We start from the raw sequence: 20191 nt of genomic DNA on the forward strand, positions 1-20191 counted from the left end.
TTCTAATCATGGTTGTTTTTTTTAAAAAAGTGGGTTAATTAAAAGCCCATGCTTTGCCAGGTTGTGTGCCGGTTGGAATACGCAGCCTCCAACTGGGCTGACTGTAGGTTGATCTGTGATGCGCAAACCTGGACACTGCTGGTTATTCGTGGGTTACAACCCAACGTTAACGTAGGATTAGTTCTTAGGTTAACTCTGGGTTGTTTAACCCACGCATGCTACAGGTTACTTGTGGGCTAATTAACTCACGCTATGCTACCGCTCTGTGTGAACTGGCCCGTGGTTCTTCCCCATCCTAGACATGGACTGAGGTCCCATCGTGACATGTGCAGTGGGAAGGTGAGGGCCTGCTGTGCCAAGGAGAACTGTGAAAACAGCTGAAGAGAACACACCGCTACGTCCCACAATTCTCCTTTTATTAAGGCTGATGTTAGATGCAGTGTCTGTCAGCGCACATTACTAACAGTCCACTTCCTTTGTGCTGGGCCTTCCCATGTAAAAAAACCCACCCTATTTCAATGCGGTTCAGATTGTGAGTTGCCCTCTAAAAAAAGTGACCTCCTTTGTACAACAAGCTTTGCTTTAAAAAACTGGGCCACTCGTTGCTAGACTGCTTCTGCTTTTAGCACTGGAATACTCTGCATCCCAACACTGTTCTCCTGAGAAGAAAGGGGTTGCCGCTACATTTTGGATAAATGGCAGAAAGCCCTTATTGATATAAGTAATATCTAGATAGAATGCTTGAGGGTCCATCTGCTAACTGATAATCGGCTTTTGCAGGAAATGAGAAAACATTTACAAAGGCCACTGTGAGTCCTTTCTATGAACGACCAGAAACAGATTTTGGATTAGTGCACTGGAATAGTATGGTTGTCTCGGCAGGATCACGGGCGAGCGGTGTAGCAGCACTTCTTCCTGCCTCTACTGGGGGTAAAGCTCCACAATCATTGCATGGCCCTGCAGTGGGAAAAGCGGAACAAGAAGGACTAGTTAAAGGAGGAACAAGAATCCCCCTCCCAGAGCCCATACTGTAGGCAGGAAAGAGGAAAGGTAAAGGGAATTCTGGGGAAATAGGGTTACCAAGGCCAGCCTTCTCACAGCTGTCATGTCGATACCCTGTGAGGAGCAGAAAATGTGCCAACTGCAAGGTGGGCAGCAGGTCACCACAAAAGGCTGCTGCAGGCTTCTTACCTGCCCTCCTGCAGCACACGCCGCCACCAGGCCGTACTGCCCCCCCTCTTTCTTGAGCCTGTGGGCAGCCGTCATTACCAAACGGCAGCCGGTGGCACCAAAGGGATGTCCCAGTGACAGGGACCCACCCCACTTATTGAATTTTTCCAGAGGGGGAGCTCCAACCTGCAAGCAGAAAAATAATAGTGTAACTCATGCCTGTGCTTTATAAATGTTCTCCTACTCCACCTATGTTGGGGAGAAGCAGATTATGAAAAATCATCTTGGAAGAAGAGAGTAGGTAACACAGTCAGTCCAGATGGTGTTTCCAGGTCAGCCATGTAAAGACCTCTGCAGGAATGAAGCTCCCCACAGCTGGCAAGCAGCAGGAGGCAAAGAGAAGGCCTGGACTATTAAAGCCATGCCTCTAGTTTCAGCCATATCCTATAAGTTGGCCTACACCTTCCAGAATTCCCCAGCCAAGCTGGGGGAGTCTGGAAGTAGCAGCCCATCTGAGGACACTAGGCTGGGGAAGGCTGCCCTATGTGTTGATGTGGCCTTTGTGCCAGAGTGTTTACGATTTGCAGTAGAGTTCGAAAGCCAAGCAAACGGGTAGGTAGGACTGGGCACTAGAGATGCTGGCAAGGGAAAGGTGATGCTATACAAATATAACGTAGACACAGATTTACAACGAAATTGCTGACCACAACCATACCTTAGACTTTCTGCCCATGTAGTTCTGGGCAAACCAATCTGAATCCATCGCCTTCATATTCGCTAAAATTTGCCCCTAAGAGGGAAAGAAAAGAAGGCTCTGTAGAAGCAGCAGCAAAGTCAAACCATATGAAGTTTCTGAATTCAAAGGATGTGCCATATGCCTCTGCGAGGTGGGGCGCAAAACGAGCAACTAAAGATGGAGGTGCCCAATGGAGGACACAGCCAGGAGAGACCCCATCCAAAGTGCTTCTCCTCTTAGCCATTCTCACAGCCTTTTATCAGTGAAGACCACATGGCATTTCAAAGCCTGGGAGATGCCAGCTTGCTCTCTGCCCAAGGCACATCAAAATCTGCCTTCTACTGAGCCAAGCCCTTGGTCCATCTAGGCCAGTACTGTCGACACTGACTGGCAGCAAGGCTCTCCGGGCTTTCAGGCAGGATTTTTACCAGCCCTAGCTGGAGGTACTGCTGGGGATCGAACCTGAGGCCTTCTGCATGCCAAGCAGGGCTCTGTCACTGAGCCAAGGCCCCTCATGGGCATGTAGAGGGCCTGTGGCAGAGCCAAGAGCTGAACCCAATAAGGAATGTCACGAGCCAAATCCTCAAGCCAGGTTTAGGTTTATCTTGGAAGAGTCTACCTGAGGTAACTGGACCAGGAACAGCTCATGAAGGACCCCCCTGCCCCCCAGTACTCAATCCGGAGACTCAACTATCTAAGGGAAAACAGGCATCTTTGCACAATATAAGTTCACTTGCATAACTTGGATTTTGTATTTCTTACGGATTAGGAAAGGCACGTTAGGACTCTGGACAGTCCTGGTGCAACACCAGAGGGGCTGCGGTGTGAGATCCAAGCTCCTGCCAAGGGGTGGTGCCTCTTCCCTCAAGTGCCAGAAGCCCCACTCAGCATGGGGAGCCCCAGCTGATGGCATTCTGCAACCAGAGACGAGGGCGATGAAGAACAGGGCCAGGCACAATCTGCTGCTGCTTTCATGCTCTTGCTGTTTTAGATTTTATTCTCATGTTGCATTTTATGGTTTTAAAGTTTTGCTCATAAACCGTCCAGAAAATGTTTGCTATTGAGTGGTATATAATGACTGAAAAGTAATATATCCATCCATCTTCCTGCTATGGAGAGGGGCATCTCACAATGCCTGTTCCTGCATGTGGCTTAAGAAACACTCACTGCAAAGGCCTCATGGAACTCGAAGGCGTCGATGTCTGCCATTGTGAGGCCAGCCCGGTCCAGAACTTTGGGAGTCGCATAGGTGGGCCTGAGAGAGAAGGAAACCGAGAGGTGTGTTCTAGGCCTTGTGCCTGGGAGAGGCCCCCTGCCCATCAAGCAGGGCTGTAAATGCCGAGGGCACCTGCCTCTTTCCCCAGCACCGAGAGGAGGCCCTTTCTTGGTTTGATTCATTTACATCTGCATCCCACCCTCCTCTAAATGACTCAGAGTGGAGAACACAATGATTTCTCCAGCTACTAAAGATTCATCTATCACCGCTGGTGTGCCAGGAGCTGTACAGACTGCAGAAATGGCAAAAAGAGCTTGATGCAGACTATATTCACTAGACTGGGTGGGGTGGGGCAGGTGGGGGGAAGGAGACACCACAGATCAAGAGACACCCTCACCAAAGCAACCCCCAATTGCAAGAAGGTTTTATGCAGTTTCTGCAAAGCTGCCAGGACTCACATTTGCATTCCTCAATCACTGCTTCTAAAAGCCCCAGTTCCCAAATCCAGGCACCCAAACTGGAGCGTGGGTGCTGGTGAGCTGGTATTTCTTGCCAGCAGTTAGCAACTTGATACTTGCCTGGCCCAACTTGGCTAATTCCCCAGGTGACTGTGGGAGAGGAGCTGCTCTCAGCATGGCCCCACCCCGTGAAGGAGGGATGTGTAGGGGGAAAGAACAAGCACGCAGGCGGGGGGGATGTGTGTCCTGGAGGAAACAACCGTCAGCGGCCCAGCCCCAGACATCCTGGGGACCTATGAAGCTGCCTAGAACTAGGGAGGGTGGGGTTGGGAGCTCTGTGTAGAGATGCTGTGCCTTGGAAGAAGGGCAGAAATGGCTTTGTGAAAGGCAGCCAGAGTTTGTAGCCACCACCTACCCGAGCAACAGCTGGTCCTTTGGGTCCTGGGATACATAGACAAAATCCCTGAGGGAAAGAAGAGAGGAAGAGAGGGCCATTAAAAGTGCAGGGGGTGGTGGTGGCAGAGGCATGCAGGGCACACCATGCCAGCAAAAAGGATGGCAGGAAGAGGCAGGGTATGGCTTCCACTTGCCTGAGGTAGGCCTTTGGTTTGTACCCCATCGCCAAAGCCTTCTCTTCGGACATCAACAGGACTGCCGACGCGCCGTCAGTCTGAAAAAGGCAGCCAAGGAAGTCCCGTCAGGTGAGGGAGCGGAATGGGGCCCGCCCCACCAGACTCTGAAAACAGACGGATGCGCTAGATTGCAGTGCGGGGGAGGACACCGCATTTGGCAAGTGAGCCTATGTCCAAGGAAGTCCAGAGTGGGGTTTAAAGCTCACAGCCATCCTACTGGAAGAGCAGACCAAGGCCTCGCTTCTCACAGAGGCAGCTAGCCTGCATCTGTGCCACGCCACTCGGGTGCGATGCTGACACACCTTGTGTCAGGGAAGGGAAAGGCCAGTCCGGGGCAGAGAAGCGCCGCCTGTGCGGACGGACAGAGAGACACTGTCTCTGGAGGTGAAAGGAGGAGCCTGGCAGAGAGGTGAGCGGGGAGAAGACTGGCGCCCGGAGAGGCTGAGGCAGAGGGAGCCCAGGGGCAAGGCGGCTGACGGGCCCAGAGTGAGCCCAGAGTGAAGACGCCGGGGACGGATGCTGGCGGGAGGCAGAGGCCTGCAGGGAAGGTGTCAACAGAACCAAAGCAGGGGGGAGGGGAAACACAGGAACAGGACGAGCCCTGGGCAAGGCTTAAGAGGGCACATATTTATTGGTCGGGGGGGAGCTCTGAGCGGCAAGACGAGAGTGGTGGGGAAGGGGCTGGGTACCACACGCTGACGGAGTGCCCGTTGTGGCAGGAAGGTGAACAGAAATGAGAAAAACAGGATGTACTATTTACTCCTCAAGTGTTGCCTGTTGCCTGTCCAAGTGAGAGTGCGCTAGAGCAGCATTCTGCCTTGCTACCAGACTTCGTGACAGCAGCCAAAAGAGCCACTGCCAACACCTGATGAAACCAAGAAGTGCTTAAACTTGGAGAGTCACTTCCTCGTGTCTGGTAAATAGCCTATAAATAGTGTCTAAGCAAAGTGAAATTGTTAGATTAAGACGCAGTGCACAAAGCCCAAGAAAATGTGTCAAGAGCCGGCTTCCATTTATTTCCTTGTAGAAGTGAGAGGACAGTATTGATTTAGAGATACCGGCAAAGCTTGCCTGGCTCGGGCCCAGCCAGCAGCAAAAGGGGGTGGGCAGGGCAAACCCCCAAGATGGGAGCTGGAGATGACACGCAGCTGATTTCCCCCAGAGACCCCTCCCACCCCCACCCTTGAACTCCCTCTCTTCTAAAGCCCTGACTGGGCCGGGGCTGCAGAAGCAGTGCTCTGGCCGCAAGGGGAGGAACGAGGAATCGCGTGCCAGCCCCCCTCCACTCCCATTTCCACCGGGAGCACGCCAGGGCAAAAAGCCACGGCGGCTCGTGAGAACAGAGGCTTCCCTCAGGGCTTTTGTTCCTGGGGCACTACCACAGCACCGAGAAGGGAAAATCTCCCTCCTCCCCTCTTCTCACACCTGGAGTGCTGCTGCCGCTGCCCGAGCCTTGCGAGTGATGCGGGGGGGGGGGGCGAGTTAGCACGTTCGGAAAAGGAGCCAGGCCACTTCTGCTTTTTGAGGAAACAGCTCAGAAATCGTCGAGCCAGCCAAGGTGAGTGAGCAGGGCGAGGGCGGGCGGGCGCTCCCTTTTGTGGCAAATCCAGGCTTGAGCGAATTACGGTTTGCTGGCAAGCTAGAACTAGAAAGCGTAGCCCAATTGTGGACTGCAAGCCAAGCACAGTCTGGCTCACTGGGATGCAAGAGCAAACTGTGGGAAGCCAGGGAGAGGAGGAGCCCAACGCTCGCTCGTGTAACATCAGACCAAGGCTTGGCATTACGACTGAACCAGCACGTTACAATGCATTCTGCGTAAAGGCAAATGCCTTTACATTTTCAAATGGAAATATTTTTGAGGGGTCATATCCTGATTCACGCTGATTAACAAAATCTTGGACCAGAGGGCTCTGGTCTAGAATTCCAGCTATGACAACTCTGGTTCAGTTAAAAAGCTACAAAATTTACTTGTTGGAGAGGAAAATGTACGTGCACATTACCAGGAAAGAGGAGTTGGCAGCTGTGACTGTCCCATAAGGCTTGACAAAAGCAGCTTTCAATCTACCCATCTGCTCAAGCGATGATGGACGCACTCCGTTATCCCGCATGACGGTGTCCTTGCCTAGAAGAACCAAGAATTTTAAAGAGGCCCATAGGTCGAGATTGAGCCACCTCATTTCAAGTCAGCGTGTGAACTGCAGCCCTCCCCACCACCGCAGTTCCTAGCTGCGCTGTCTTGCCCAGTCTCTCCCACGGCCTCCGGCCTTCTCTGCACTCCGTTCCTACAGACCACCCCCTTTTCCGCCCTTCGTCTCATCCTTCTGGCCCACCTTTCCTAAGGCCTTGTGTGCACTCTGCCTCTCTCTCGGGCCACAGCAGTTTGGCCTACGGCAGTCAGACGCTCAAGATCAGAACAGCTCAGCCAGGGGCAGTCACCAAAACTTCAGCTCAAAGCCAGGCAAGTGGCAGAGGCCTTTCTGTGACAGGCAGCCATGCTGGCCGCTGCCAGAGGTGCCGCCACCGGCATAAAATCCCTCAGCGCATTACGGCGTGGACACGGCCCCAAACGCCGCCACGCAGGGCAGCGCTCTGGTCTGGGGAAAGAGTTCTGCATGCTTTGAAAAAGGTAGACGCCAGCAAGGGAAAGGCAGGACGCTCCTGTAAGGGCACAAGGAATAAGGGTGGCTGGCTTGCAAAGAGTCTGTCCTGAAGACTCCAGGGAGCACCAAAGGGGGCTGCTTATGGGGGGCATTTGATCCTGCTACAGAACCTCCAGGAGAAATTATTCCATGGGTACCTGGTGCGACCTTTTGGTCAGAGGTGATGGAGCATTTTGCATTTTAAGTTTGGATTAAAATTTGCTCTTGAGCCTGGTGAGGCTGTTTAGCCTTAGAAGGGATCTTTCCATGTAAAAAGCAATTTTTAAAAATGCTGCTGCTCAGCTATATAAATTACAGAACCACCAGTGCATCTTGCATCAGCTCAGGATAGATACATCCAAGATGGCTGTCCTATCATGCAAGCCAAATGGATTTGCTCTCATGTTGCTGCTCCACAACATCCAGACGCCCAAAGTATTTATTTATTTATTTCATTTCTATACCGCCCAATAGCCAAAGCTCTCTTGGCTGCAGGGGCAGGGAGGCCTTTCAGTTTTGGTGTTTTTTTTTAAATGGCCTTAAAATTATCCAGGGCTAGATTACAGAGAGTCTCAGCAAGAGTTTCAACTCTCCCATCCCTTCTTGATATTTGGGTGCAAGTGGACAAAGCAGGAGGGAGGCATATTTAAGATTTGGACCTCTGTTTATCCATGGAAGGGCTGCATGAGCCTGGAAGTGAGAAGGCTGTTTGAACTGAAGGGAGGAGCAGGGGGTAAGGCGGAAAGTCTAGGGTCTTGGGGAAAGTGAAAGGAAAGGAAATAGGGCTTCTCCTTTTCTCTCTCTCAGCCTTGAAGACTTATACAGCCGAGGATTTTTAGACAAGGACAGAAATCAGTTCTCCCCGCTGCAGCTCCCTTTGGCATTTGAGTTCCTAAATCCATCACTGCACGAGGTTTTCCTGGGCTCCTCTGACCAACCACTTCACCTGGCACTTTGAACGGTACCACGTCTGTGAGGAGCCCATCGTCCTGGGCCTTCTTGGCCAGGCTGTGTGACCGTAGGGCATACTCGTCCTGCTCCAAGCGTGAGATGGCAAAGGCAGCGGATAGCCGGTCTGCCGAATGGCCCATGGTCTCGCTGGTGGAGAACTCGGCCACTGCTGGAAGCTGGAGGAAGCCAGAAAAGGGCTCAGAGAAGATCATCTCCCAGGGCCAAGTGCAGGAGGCCCAAAAGCCCAACCACAGAGTACAACCCCCAGAATTCAGCAATCTAAAAAGTTTGGCGCTTACATGCAGCCTCTCCAGAGTCTACCTAGCCCACCTTTCATTGGTCTTAATTCCAACCCTCACTCCCCAACCTTGGTCCCTCCACAAGGTTCACCACCATCAGCTGCCTTTGCTTGCTTCCTTCACCCAACAAGCCTCAGTACCTTCCACCACCCAGGCCTGGACGGCCTTGGTCATGTCTCTCCTCCCTCCTCCAGACCCGCTTCTTCCTATAAGCAAAGGCTTCCCCAGAGCCTCCCCCTTCTTCTGCTTCCTCTGTGCTAACACACAGGGTCTCTCTCCAGCGCCAAGACCCTGCACCCTCATGGCCAGCTCTCACTGTGGCTGTGAAGGTCAAGCGGCTCTGCGTCAATGGTGGACAGCTTTGCTAGCAAATTCTCTGCTGTCGTGATTGCTGGGAACTGAACACCAGCCTAGCAGTCACTTGGAAAACTGTGCTGTGCCACCACCATCTCTGCAGCAGAGCTGAAGACGGGCGCTCAGAGGACAGAGACGCTTGGTGTCCCAGCCCAGCAACCGCCCATTGCCACAGCAGTCTGTTCCCCAATGAGCTGTCACGCCATTTGTCCGCGCCCCTTTTCTGAACAAGCTAGCCAACAGAGAAGTGGCGGCAGGATCTTGTTTGCTTGTTCCTACCTCCGGAGCAAAGTAATCGGGACGGATTCTGGAGATCAGCGACAGCCTCTGGCCCAAGCTTTTTGCCCTTGTGAGGCCAAGCATGGTCTTCCTCATCTTCCGGCTGTGCCTGATGGGAACGTCTGACATCAGCTCAACACCACCAGCAACCACCACGTCCATCTGGCCAGAGGCAATGAGACCAACTCCTACAAAAGTTGGGAGCAAGATGGCACATGCCAGGGAGTTGCGTTTTCAGAAGCAAAACGCTGCTCCTCCTCCAGCCTGGGAGGGAAGGCAGGCAGGCAGGCCTTCCCACAACCTAGCCTTTCACTAGCCTTGCACGCCCCTCAGAAATGGCCCTTCTTGAAGCTGTCTCCACCCCGGCCCATCTTACACTTTTATAGAACTTTTGGAAAAGTACACCAGAGGTAACATACAAGAAAACCACAGCATTAAAAAAACTGACAGGACAGACCTGAATTTTCTCCCAAAGCACTTTTGCAGCACACCCAGTTTCTTTAAATCCTCACCCAAAGCCCAGCTTTCCCAGCCACTTCTGCCCCAGCTCAAAGTTTACTCCATAGTTTCTTACCCTCCATTGTAAATGGGTGCATGCTCAGATTTGTGCTTTTAAGCCTTGGTCTCGCCATACTCCCTGCCTTTGGCCACCCGAGCCCTCGTCTTGCTTGGATCTGATCCATCTGTTGTATTAAGTGAGTGGCAGGACCCTGTTATACATCCCAGAGGCACAGAACTAGGCAGATGGCTGGTAATTCATGAATCAATCCGTAGAAGCGGTATCACTTACTGAAGATTTGCACTTCTAGCTTTGGTCTGAGCCCTCCCCAATGGCTGCTCAAGTCTTATCAACTGTTAGCTGGTCTGTTAGTCTTTTTAACTGGTCTGGTCTAAACTGGGAACTTTTAACAAGAGGAGGTGGCTCCTGAATGAAACGGATAGTAATCAGCGATCCCGGCAACACCCTGCATCCTGTTGGAGAAACACCCTCGAGTCCTTTTGCATGTCCACCACCAAGCCACGCGCGCCTCCCCCAATCCAAAGTGGAGCCCCCTTTGGGGCACAGTACCTGTTGTCATTGCCTGGTTTGAAGAGATGCAAGCCATGGTGACTGTGTGAGCTGGAGTTTTGTTGGAGAACCCAGCTCCCAGGGCAGCCTACAGCCGGGCACACAAAAGAGAAATTGAGCAGAGCATCAAGGTGCAGCTTGTTTCTGCAGATCTTCTTGTGATGCAAAGCGACTTCCAACTTGCGTCACAGTTGGTTTCACAGAAACCTTGACAGGGAAGCTGGGCTGAGAGTCCGGGCCTCGCTGCTTCATAAATTCTGAGGCTGCGCTGAGGAGTGAAGCCACTCGCAGGGCCATCCAGACCCACAGTGTACAGCTGCTTCTATTTTGCTGCTTTTCAAGAGCAGGTTGGTAGTCATTGAATCAATCTACTTTGTAAGCACACCTCTGGAGCCTCTGCTTCTTAACTGGGAGAACTGACTTAATTACAGCCCTCTCTAATCTTTCATGTTTGTTACTGAGAACCAGAGTGGCTTCATGGATGTAAGGCCTTGGCCCAGGAAACCTGGGTTCAAACCCCAATAGCCACAGAATCCCTGTAGACATTCTCTTGCCAGCATGGTTGCAGTAGCCCACATGGATGCTCCCCCACCAGTCAGAGTATAAGAACAGAAAAAGAGCCCTGCTGGATCAGACCAAGGGTCCATCTAGCCCAGCATTCTGTTCACACAGTGGCCGACAAGCTGACAACCAGGAACCCACAAGCAGGACACGAGCGCAACAGCACCCTCCCACCCATGTTCCCCACCAGCTGGTGTACATAGGCTCACGGCCTCTGGTACTGGAGGCAGCATACAGCCATTAAGACTAGTAGCTATTGATAGCCTTTTCCTCCAGGAATTTGTCCAACCCTCTTTTAAAGCCATCCAAATTGGTAGCCATCATTATTTCCTGTGGTAGCGAGTTCCATAGTTTAACTATGCGCTGTGTGAAGAAGGACTTCCTCTTATCTGTCCTGAATCTCCCACAATCAGCTTCATAGGATGATCCCGGGTTCTATCATTTTGAGAGAGTGAGAAAAAAGTCTCCCTATCCACATTCTCCACACCATGCATCATTTTGTACACCCCTATCATGTCTTCCCTTACCTTCTTTTTCCAAGCTAAACAATCCCAGCTGTTGTAACCTTCCCTCATAGGGGAGAAGTTCCAGCGCCTTGGTCATTTTAGTTGCTCTTTTCCGCACCCTTTCCAGCTCTACAGTAACTTTTTTTTAGGTGTGGTGACCGGAACTGGACACAATATTCCAAGTGTGGTCGCACCACAGATTTGTATAGGGACAGTATGATGTTCGCAGTTTTAGTTTCAATTCCTTTTCTAATTATGCCTAACATGGAGTTTGCCTTTTTTACAGCGGCTGCACACTGGGTCGACATCTTCATTGAGCTGTCCACCACAACCCCAAGATCTCTTTCCTGGTCAGTCACCGCTAGCTCAGATCCCATCAGGCTATACTTGAAGTTGGGATTCTTTGCCTCAACGTGCATCACTTTACACTTGCTTACATTGAACTGCATTTGCCATTTAGATGCCCATCCTCCCAGTTTGGAGAGATACTTTTGGAGCTCTTCACAATCCCTTTTTGTTTTAACCACCCTAAATAATTGGGTGTCATCAACAAACTTGGCCACTTCACTGCTCACTCCAAATTCCAGATCATGTATGAACAGGTTGAAAAGCTTTGGTCCTAATACAGATCCCTGTGGGACCCCACTATTTACTTCTCTCCCCTGGGAGAATTTACCATTTATTCCTGCTCTCTGCTTTTTGTTCTCTAACCCGGTACTGATCCATAAGAGGACCTGTCCTCTTACTCCATGCCTGCTACATTTGCTCAGGAGTCTTTGGTGAGGGACTTTGTCAAAGGATGTCTAAGGACTGCTGATGGTTAGCAACTGTGTAGGTCACATCCCTTGGGAGGTGTGTGGCTGCTAACCGCAGTGTCAGAGACACCCATACAGGTCGAAGCCTTTAGACATTTTGACCGGCAAGGGTGCAACTGCCAGAGTCACCGCAGATGTGCCGGGAGAGAGTGTCTCAAGGAGCCCCCCCTCTTCCAGTGAAATCAATGGTGTTCCCATGCTGAGTGTCCTTGGCAAGATGTCTCAGCTCAAGTGACCTAATTCTGCCGTGGAAAGAATGGTGAACTATTATTGCTCTGATGGTGAACATAATATACCTGAAAAATGTGAAAGGTTATTATATAGTCCTATTTTTACAACATGTATTTAAATAAAGCCCATACAGGGAAATTCAGTGTCTGCTGGAAAGTATGTCCACTGGAATGAATGCATCATAGATGCCGGTCTCTCTTTGGAAGAAGAAGTGACAGAAGCAGCAAGCTGTCACCACCTAATGGAAATTCTGACATGGCTTGGGGAGGGGGCAGAGCTCAGGGGGAGAGCAGGTGCTCAGCAGGCAGAAGGTCCGTGGCTCAGTCCCTGGCGGCAACCCCCGTCTGCAGGGTCTCAGGTGACAGCACGGCTGGGAAAGGGCAGTCTCCACTCGAGCGCTGGGAAAACTGTTGCTAGGCAGAGCAGACCATCCTGGGATGGGCCAACGGTCTGACTCCGTCTGTTCCTGTGACACAGCAGGGCAATGCCGGAGTAATCTTTCCTTGGATACACATTGCCAGCCACGGAACAACACCCCCAAACTGGCACACGCCAGCTGGATCAAAGTTCAAGATGGAGCTGGAAGTTGAAAGTAAGCGGCAGGCTTGCTCAGACAACACAGCCCACAAGCAAGCAGGCCAGGAAGAGGCTGTGGCAGGCGAAGGCATGTGAGAAATACACATCAGGAGCAGATTACCACAGTGTCGAACTGCACCAGCACTCCCCAAACAGTGGCTCCCTGGCCTTGCTTGCTTGGCTTCACAAAGGCAAATGTGTGTCTGCTGACATCATCAACGTTCATGAGCAAAATGTGCTGAAAAATACTGATGATTTCCAGTTTTCATGACAACACACAGACTATCCCCATGAAATGCTTCCATAAATCTGGAGCGGAACCCAGTTGGCTAGTTCAAAGTTCACTGACAGGGGCTTTCCTTGAATCCAAGAGGGAACAAACATGTAGACACACACTCTGAATGTCATCCCAAAACAGCAACGGCAGCAACTCCACAGAACCCTGGATTAAGCTCTGTACAGAAGACAGAAGAAATGGGAATTTGGCCCGAAGGGATTTTGCACAGAGAGCCTGATACGCTGGACCAGCGCTCGCCCCCCTTGCCCTACTCTGCTTGGCAGATCTGTTTGGGCTCCAGGCCTTGGTATCAGAATTCCCGCACTTCGCAGTCATCTTCCCAGTCCAGCTGAGGTGTTCAGGGCTGCCTTCCCCACCCTCTTCCTCTCTGAAAACATCAGCATGCAGGCCTCGCAAGCGCCCATGACTCCCAGGGCCCTCGCACCACTTGGAATGACCTGCGCTTGCGCAGCACCGCAGCGCACGCCATGCATCAGGGCAAGGGCTCATGCGCCTACCCTGACCCTCTTTTGCCTTGCACAACAGCGCATACTACCCAGCAGATGAGCCGACCAAATGCAAAAAACCATGGGCCCCACTCAATACGGAGAGCGAGCAAGAGGGGTGGGACCATCAGTTTGGGCAGGATGTGCAGAAGACGGGTGGAAGTGGTATGTAGCCCTTTCATTTACACACACTACATGAACAGATTTATGTGCCACAACCACAATAATTCATTCATGGCTCTCTTTTTTTACTTACAACAGCTGAAATCCATCACATGGATTCAATATCAGATTTGGGGGGGCGGGGTTTGCACGCACACATGATTATTATTTGATAAAAAATATTTGTATGCCTCCTTTCAAGGTGAAGCACCACACAGGTTTCAGTTGGGGATCTTTTGTTCCTTGCATTTGGGTTGCTCTTACCATAGCCTGATTTACAAGTTTATTCCTTCTTGTGGCACATTTTTGTAAACAGAGATCCACACATCTTGACCGGCTCGTCGACAGCCTGCCAAAAATGTGTGCGTGTGTGGGAGGGGGAAGGTGTCTTGGCTCCAATGCCACCCTATGCTTCTGAGGCAGCTGGAGCACCTCTGGAGCACAGCCCAAGGTCAGAGACAATCCGCACCAGCTCAGGAGGACGCCTAGAGCTTGTCCACGTCATACGGCGCTGCCAGGGCCCTCGAAGTGCCTCCAAAGAGGAATGAAGACCTAGTCCTCCTCCTGAACATGGGGCTGGGGAGTGGTCATCCCCACAGACACCCTGCACTGAAGCCCAGCATGAATACATCATGACCTCAGCGCCAAGCTCAGGAAGGGGTTTGGGCCTTTTTGTACTTCTCCAGCTAGAGGCTGGGGGCCACTCACCAGGGCATGTCCAGTTGTGGACACCAGCTCATAAAACACACCACCAGGATTCTGACAACTGCAGAGAGAAGCACAGCTCAAGATTCGTGTGCATCACCAAACAGGCCAAATCCTGCAGGAAGTCCTCTTCCCCTCCCTCCCTCCCTCCCTCCCTCTCATGCATGCACCATCTCAGTGAGGCTGTCAAGCGTCTCTCCCATCATTTAACATACCTCTCTAGCAACATTGCTTGTTTTCACCTCCTGGATAACGGTGCCAAACACAATGTATTCAACAGCTTCCTTTGGCACATCAGTCCGATTCAGCAAGCCTCTGAGGGAAGATGTCAAGAGGAACAAAATCATGGGTATGCCAGATCAAGAGCATCACCAGGCACTATCGATCAAAAGGCACATTCAGGAGAAGGGCAGTGCCAATGAAGGCACCCAGTCAAAGCTAACGTTATCCACACAGGGCCATTCCACATTAGCTGGTTCGGTCACGGAGGGTGAGCTGGGCCTAGATTGAAAACCAACCTCTGTGCTCAGTAATCATACATGTTTAACTCCCGATCCACCTCATTCCCCATAATAATGTGGTACCCTGCTAATATTTTTGTCATTCCAAATAAATCTAGAGACCAACTCCTGCCATCCAAGTAAAGCTTTCTCCAGTATACTCTGGTACATTTTGGAATAAAATTTAGACAGGATATTTATTTTCACAATATGTTTTTAAAAGAAAGCTAGTCCAGACTGAAAGATTTTCTTGTATTTTCTTCAGTAATGAAGAGTAATTTTTCAATTATATTCTTAGACATTTTGGCCTATTTAAATTGAGAAATTTAAGTTATCTGAGGTGATGCTTTCCTAGTTACATTTATTGCCATAACTTCCATTTTGTTTCTATTCACTTTCTAATCATACCCAGAGAGCTTTGGCTATTGGGCGGTACAGAAATGTAATAAATAATAGTAACAACCAGCAATATCACTAAAAGATTCAACCAAGCCAATTGTCTAGCTATGGTTTGGACATTTGGTTGCACATAACTCCCATTTTGCACCTATGAGCAAAACCTGTCCAGACATGGAGGAGATACTCTCTATGACTTCATCAACATATCCTGCAGGAAAACTCTGAAACATCCAAGAAGGAAGGATTGCCGTGGCATTTTGTTGCCGTCTCAGAGTAAACAGGACTCTGGGATAAGCAGCACAAAGGGCCTTGAGACCTTTGTTTGCATTTCTATCTCACTTTCAGTCACCGAGCCTCAGGGCAGATTACACCCTTTTCTAAAAATAAGAACTGGTCGGTCCAAACTCTCCCCAAAATGCCTCCTCATCCATATTTATTTGATATTCACAGTGTACTGGGCATGGCACAGATTGCAGGAGTCACACAAAACTTGCTCCAAAGGCCTCTGGTCTCCAACAAAAGGACAACACTGGGTTGAGAGAGGTGGGGGACAGACAGATGCATGAATGTAGCTTGTTCCATACGGTAAAGGTGGGTCAAAAGAGGCTGTATTGAGGAAGGACTAGGAGGAGAATGAAGCAGCTTGACAAAGAGAAGAAGGCTGTTCCAGGCAAAGATGCATGTGTGGGAGAAGAACACAAGAAGATTATCTCAGTCCCCAATTACAGAGAAATCCCTGAACAAAGTCACAGCCACTTGGGTGCTCCACTCCCCATTCATTCACTACTTACTTCAGTGCTGCTCTCGCCAAGTCGTGGGGCATCAAGTCTGCATACCTGAGGATCATGAGGAGGAAAACCACACACAAATATTAATGGCTGAAGAAGGCAAGATTTGTATTTATTTTTTACTCGTTGCAAGGTGAAAAAATGGAACAATGAGTTTCACGGATGCTTTCTATGCCAAAACCAGAGTCTTCCCAGCCTGCATGAGTGCTTCTGCCGAGGAAGGATTTCATACTTACGTGGTTCCTGATTGCAAAAATGGGATGCGGACACCGTCCACCACCACCACATTCTTCACCCCAGTTTTAGTTAATGTTTTCTTACTCTTGGGCTGAGCTGCAGGAAGAGAATGCTTTTTAAACTTTAAAGAATGGTTTCTAAATGTATTGATTGCATTTCTACACTACCCAATAGCTGAATTGACTGCATAGTCAATGCAGATCTAGAGTGAGCTTCCTGTTTTTAAAAATGAAGCAGGCACACAATATTGGAAGAGAGCCCTTCCCAACTTTAAACCAAGACCTAAGTAATTCCCCACCAGAGTCAGCATCCACTCTTGGAAGTACTCCCCACTTAGCAGGTGCTCCTGTTATTTGGCAAAGCCCAGCCTACTGAAATATTGTACATGAGGCTCCCTGAAAACTCAAACATGCTATAAAAAAGCTAAACAGTATGATCTATTCTTCAGATGTTCAAGAGTTAAAGGGTTGAGGCTCAAGACTGAAGTATCCTTTCTGGGCAGTTTAGCTACTTACAAAATGGAGAACCACAGCACTTAGAAATAAATCTTAGAAGAACACAGATTTAGAAAAGCGTGGCAGTTCTGAAATTTGGTTACAGCTTCTGCATGAATGACAAACAACCCAGCACTTGGACCCCAAGAAGGCAAGCACAGTGTAACAGGGACCCTTAATGAACATGTATTCATAAGAGGTGTGTTTCTGCCAAAGCTTCCATTGCACAACATTGTTCTCATTCTATGGATGTATGTATGTTCTATGGCAGAAGACCAGCTTTTACATATTCCACATGGATAAGACTTTGCAGTGAGCACGCACATGGGAACTAAATCAGTTTTATGCTGCCACAGTCTAGGAAGTGCATCCCTTGTGTAGTGATGCGTGTAACCCTAAGTCAGTGGTAACAAAAAGCATAGCAAAGGGACTAGGTGGCTTGGCTGTGTGGAGAACACAAGTGCTTATCGTGCTGCTGGTCTTGAATCCACCTTCTCAATAGCCTGCTACACCATATCTAATACATTCTTACATGTTGTGGGACCTTTGTCTGTCAGCTGTGGCAGACTACACAAGGTCAGTTGTGGGACCTTTGTCTGTCTAAACTTACACAGGATTGCGCCCTCATGGTTGAAAACGTACAGGTCAGAAAAACAATCTTTATCAGTCACGGACAGGCCCCCAAGTCTGGAAACACATACCTCCACCAGAATGCACATATATACATACATTGGTTTAAATATTTAATGCTAAAATGTGTGCACTTACAGGGTTGTATCCAATGTTCATCTACCTTAATTTATTTCAATGGGTCTACTCTAAGTAGGATTAGCAATGGATACAACCCACAGCTTTAACAAAATATCCCCTTCGTTTTAAAAAGATCCTTTCATATTCTAATTTCTGAGGTATTTCGGGGGTGCAAGTACAGCTGCAACGTAGTTCAATTAACTTAGTGATGTTTTTGCTTTACCTGCTGCATGCAATTGAGATGAACAGCTGAGGGACCTCACAGCTGAAACAGAAGGAAAATAGAATACCCAAATGTAAAAAAAAAGCAATTTTTTTTCTGCCTTCCACCCAGCACCAGAGATTATCTGAATAACTAAGGGTGCTACCCTACGGCCACTAGACAGTGGCTAGACGGCCATAGGATAGGTCGGTTTTCCCGGGAACCAGCCTCTGAGCCCACGCTCTGGGGCTGGTTCCCAAAGAACTGCCTCACCGCCCCACCACTGCCCCCTTGTAGGTAGCGCAGATTGTCCCCGGGCTCCAGGCTCATAAAAGCAGCACAAAGCAGGGCAAAGGGGGTGTTCCCGGGGGTGGGGAGCGTGGAAGTGCCGACACGACACTCCCTATACCTTGTCTGGTCTCCCCACCCTGCATTCCGATGTCCTGTAGCAAGACAGCAGAAATCGGTCGTCTAGCTGCGAATGCGGGGCAGCTGGAGCGCAGACAAGAGGATCCCCTCTGCATTCCTCCCACTGTGCACTGGATAGGTGATGGCCTCCAAGTTCGGGGGGGGGGGTTGACTCTCCACATAGGATTGCTCCCTAAGGCTCAAACCCACCCCCCCCCCAACATTTAGCAATGACAATGGCAAAAAAATCAAGCCATAACTCCTGTTTGGACTGGACTTGGGTTATGATGTGTTAAGAATAAGGAGAACAGGTCACCTCTGATATATAAAGGCCTATTGTGCAATTGGTTTTCCTGGCTTACAGACTGCCAGGCAGAAACTCAGGTTCCACACAGATATTCAGACATAGGTGTTTTTAAGAAATGGAGTAGTTTCAGCCAGGACAATCAGCACCTTGGTTTAATTCAATTATATGCTACTTTTTCATGGTGGGTTGTGCTCAAAGCAGCTCACAATACACATAAAATAGATATAAAAATACAGCATCATAATAGGACACAATTACAAAATATGTCAACAAATTAAACAAAGTCAACAATTCAACAAACACATCACAACATGATGCCAATATCAGAATAAGATATAATCCACTAACTAATATTTTGTACACATCTGGCGATTAACCAAACGAGCAGAACTTACAGAATCTGGCAGCCCATGGTGAGACAGCAGGAAGGGTTTTGACAGCGCACGTCAGCATGGATGTCATTTTGAAATCTGAAAGGGGAAGAGCAGGATTAGAAAGCCAAGTCATTTATCTTGGTTGGCTTGTTAGCAATATTGATGGCAGGCATCCAGCCTGGTTCACATACCCATCCAAAATACAATGGGCAGCAATGTTGCTCAAAAGGTTATGTAACCTGTTGTCTCAAATACAACCAAAGAGAAGCCTACTAAACAAGGTCCCGATTCAGCCTTCTCACTCTGCTTTAAGAACATGAAATGTTCCTCAATCACTTTTTTATTTCTGCCATGATCAACCATGCCTGGCTCTTAGCACGGTTATGTCTGTAAGAGCCACTCATCTCACAAAATTGGCACATGGGCTGTTTGTAGCCCACAAGCTGTGAAAAGAAAATATCCATTAAAGATGAGTTAAGCTCTCAGATGTTACACAGTGAACTATGCGTCCAACAATTTCATAACATGTGAAGGTGACGGAGTGCTATGGCTCTGGATACCAAGCTACGAATCATGGAGCCCCCAGTTTGAGCCTCACCTCTGCTGTGAATTCACTAAATGGTCTTAGGTATGTCACTCCCAGAGTGCAGTACAGGGATGATCATAGCGGCAGCCTATCTTACAGGGTTGTTGTAAATAGGCCAACAGATAGTACATTAAACGCACTGAACATTCTTAGCAAGTGACATAAATTGGGGAGGGGAAGGACAGCGGTACAGCACCAGCTCTGCACACAGAAAGTCCTAGGTTCAATCCCTGGCCCCAAATCCTAGACAGCCATGGCTGCCAGTCAGTGGCAACAACACCGGGCTAAACAGACCAAGGGTCAGACTCGGCATAGGGCAGCTTTTTTTGTTTCTAGTATCATTACATGCCATGCTGGGACACTTTCTCCTCTCTGTTCACTCGATGGTCAACGCTTGTGCTGTCAGCTCCCTGGGACCAGCTCACGTGTTTGCTCGGGCTGTAGAGCAGGGGTAGGCAGAAAGCAGCTCTCCAGATATTTGGGGTCAGCTCCTAGCATTCCTGACCACTAGCCAAGCTGGCAGGGGCTTCTGGGAGTTGAGGTCCAACACATCTGGAGATCTGCCTTCTGCCACCCCGGCTGCGCAGCACAATGCTGCAAATCAGCCTTCCCAACCGGGCGCCCTCCAGATGTGCTGGGCTGCAGCGCCCATCATTTGCTCATGCTGGCTGGGGTGACGGAGGTGGCAGGCCAACACATCGGGAGGGCCCCACGCTAGGGAAGGCTGCTGTGGACGGGTAATACTCCCCGCACCCCTGGAAGGCTCAGCCCCGCCACACGCACGCGGCCCCGGCCCTGCCGGGATTCGAACCCGCAGCCTCGCGGCGCCGGGGGGGCGCCCCGGGAGGCCTGCAGGACCTTCTCCGCCGCCTCACCTCCGCGGCTGCGGCTGCGCCCGACGACCCCGCAGCCTCCTTCGCCGCCCGACTCCCGAAGCCACGCCCTCGCTGGCCTCGAGCGCGACGCTTCGAGGAGGCCCCCGGCCGCCTCAGCGCTGCCTGATC

At 50.1% G+C, this 20191-nt stretch overlaps 1 protein-coding gene across 6 annotated transcripts; it reads right to left on the reverse strand.

Annotated features, from left to right (window-relative positions):
- Window positions 1-399: 399 nt before the first annotated feature.
- HADHB (hydroxyacyl-CoA dehydrogenase trifunctional multienzyme complex subunit beta) lies at window positions 400-20127 on the reverse strand. Of its 6 annotated transcripts, none has more exons than XM_084829550.1 (16): window positions 20063-20127; window positions 18623-18697; window positions 17534-17575; window positions 16066-16162; window positions 15833-15877; window positions 14358-14457; window positions 9804-9891; window positions 8735-8922; window positions 7798-7978; window positions 6213-6334; window positions 4171-4250; window positions 3996-4043; window positions 3074-3161; window positions 1886-1960; window positions 1192-1356; window positions 400-957 (listed from the first exon to the last, which is right to left on the reverse strand). In XM_084829550.1, the coding sequence occupies exons 2-16, from the start codon at window positions 18687-18689 to the stop codon at window positions 922-924; spliced, it is 1422 nt and encodes a 473-aa protein (XP_084685676.1). In that variant the 5' UTR covers window positions 18690-18697; window positions 20063-20127; the 3' UTR covers window positions 400-921. The 6 variants fall into 6 exon arrangements, with proteins under 6 accessions (XP_084685676.1, XP_084685680.1, XP_084685679.1 ...); XM_084829554.1 differs by having other exon boundaries at window positions 19941-20127; XM_084829553.1 differs by having other exon boundaries at window positions 19533-20127.
- Window positions 20128-20191: the final 64 nt, after the last annotated feature.

This window comes from Heloderma suspectum, chromosome 1 (assembly GCF_057233095.1).
Source record: "Heloderma suspectum isolate Gila_16-S chromosome 1, 16-S_ref, whole genome shotgun sequence".
Lineage (NCBI taxonomy): Eukaryota > Metazoa > Chordata > Lepidosauria > Squamata > Helodermatidae > Heloderma > Heloderma suspectum.

Bases quoted from the DNA above. Each gene is read 5' to 3' on its own strand.
- HADHB (XM_084829551.1), bottom strand. The intron at 4,251-6,212 runs GTAATGTGCACG...TGCCTTTTTCAG, and splicing joins CTGCCAACTCCTCTTTCCTG to ACTGACGGCGCGTCGGCAGT. The intron at 1,357-1,885 runs GTATGGTTGTGG...TTCTGCTTGCAG, and splicing joins ACATGGGCAGAAAGTCTAAG to GTTGGAGCTCCCCCTCTGGA.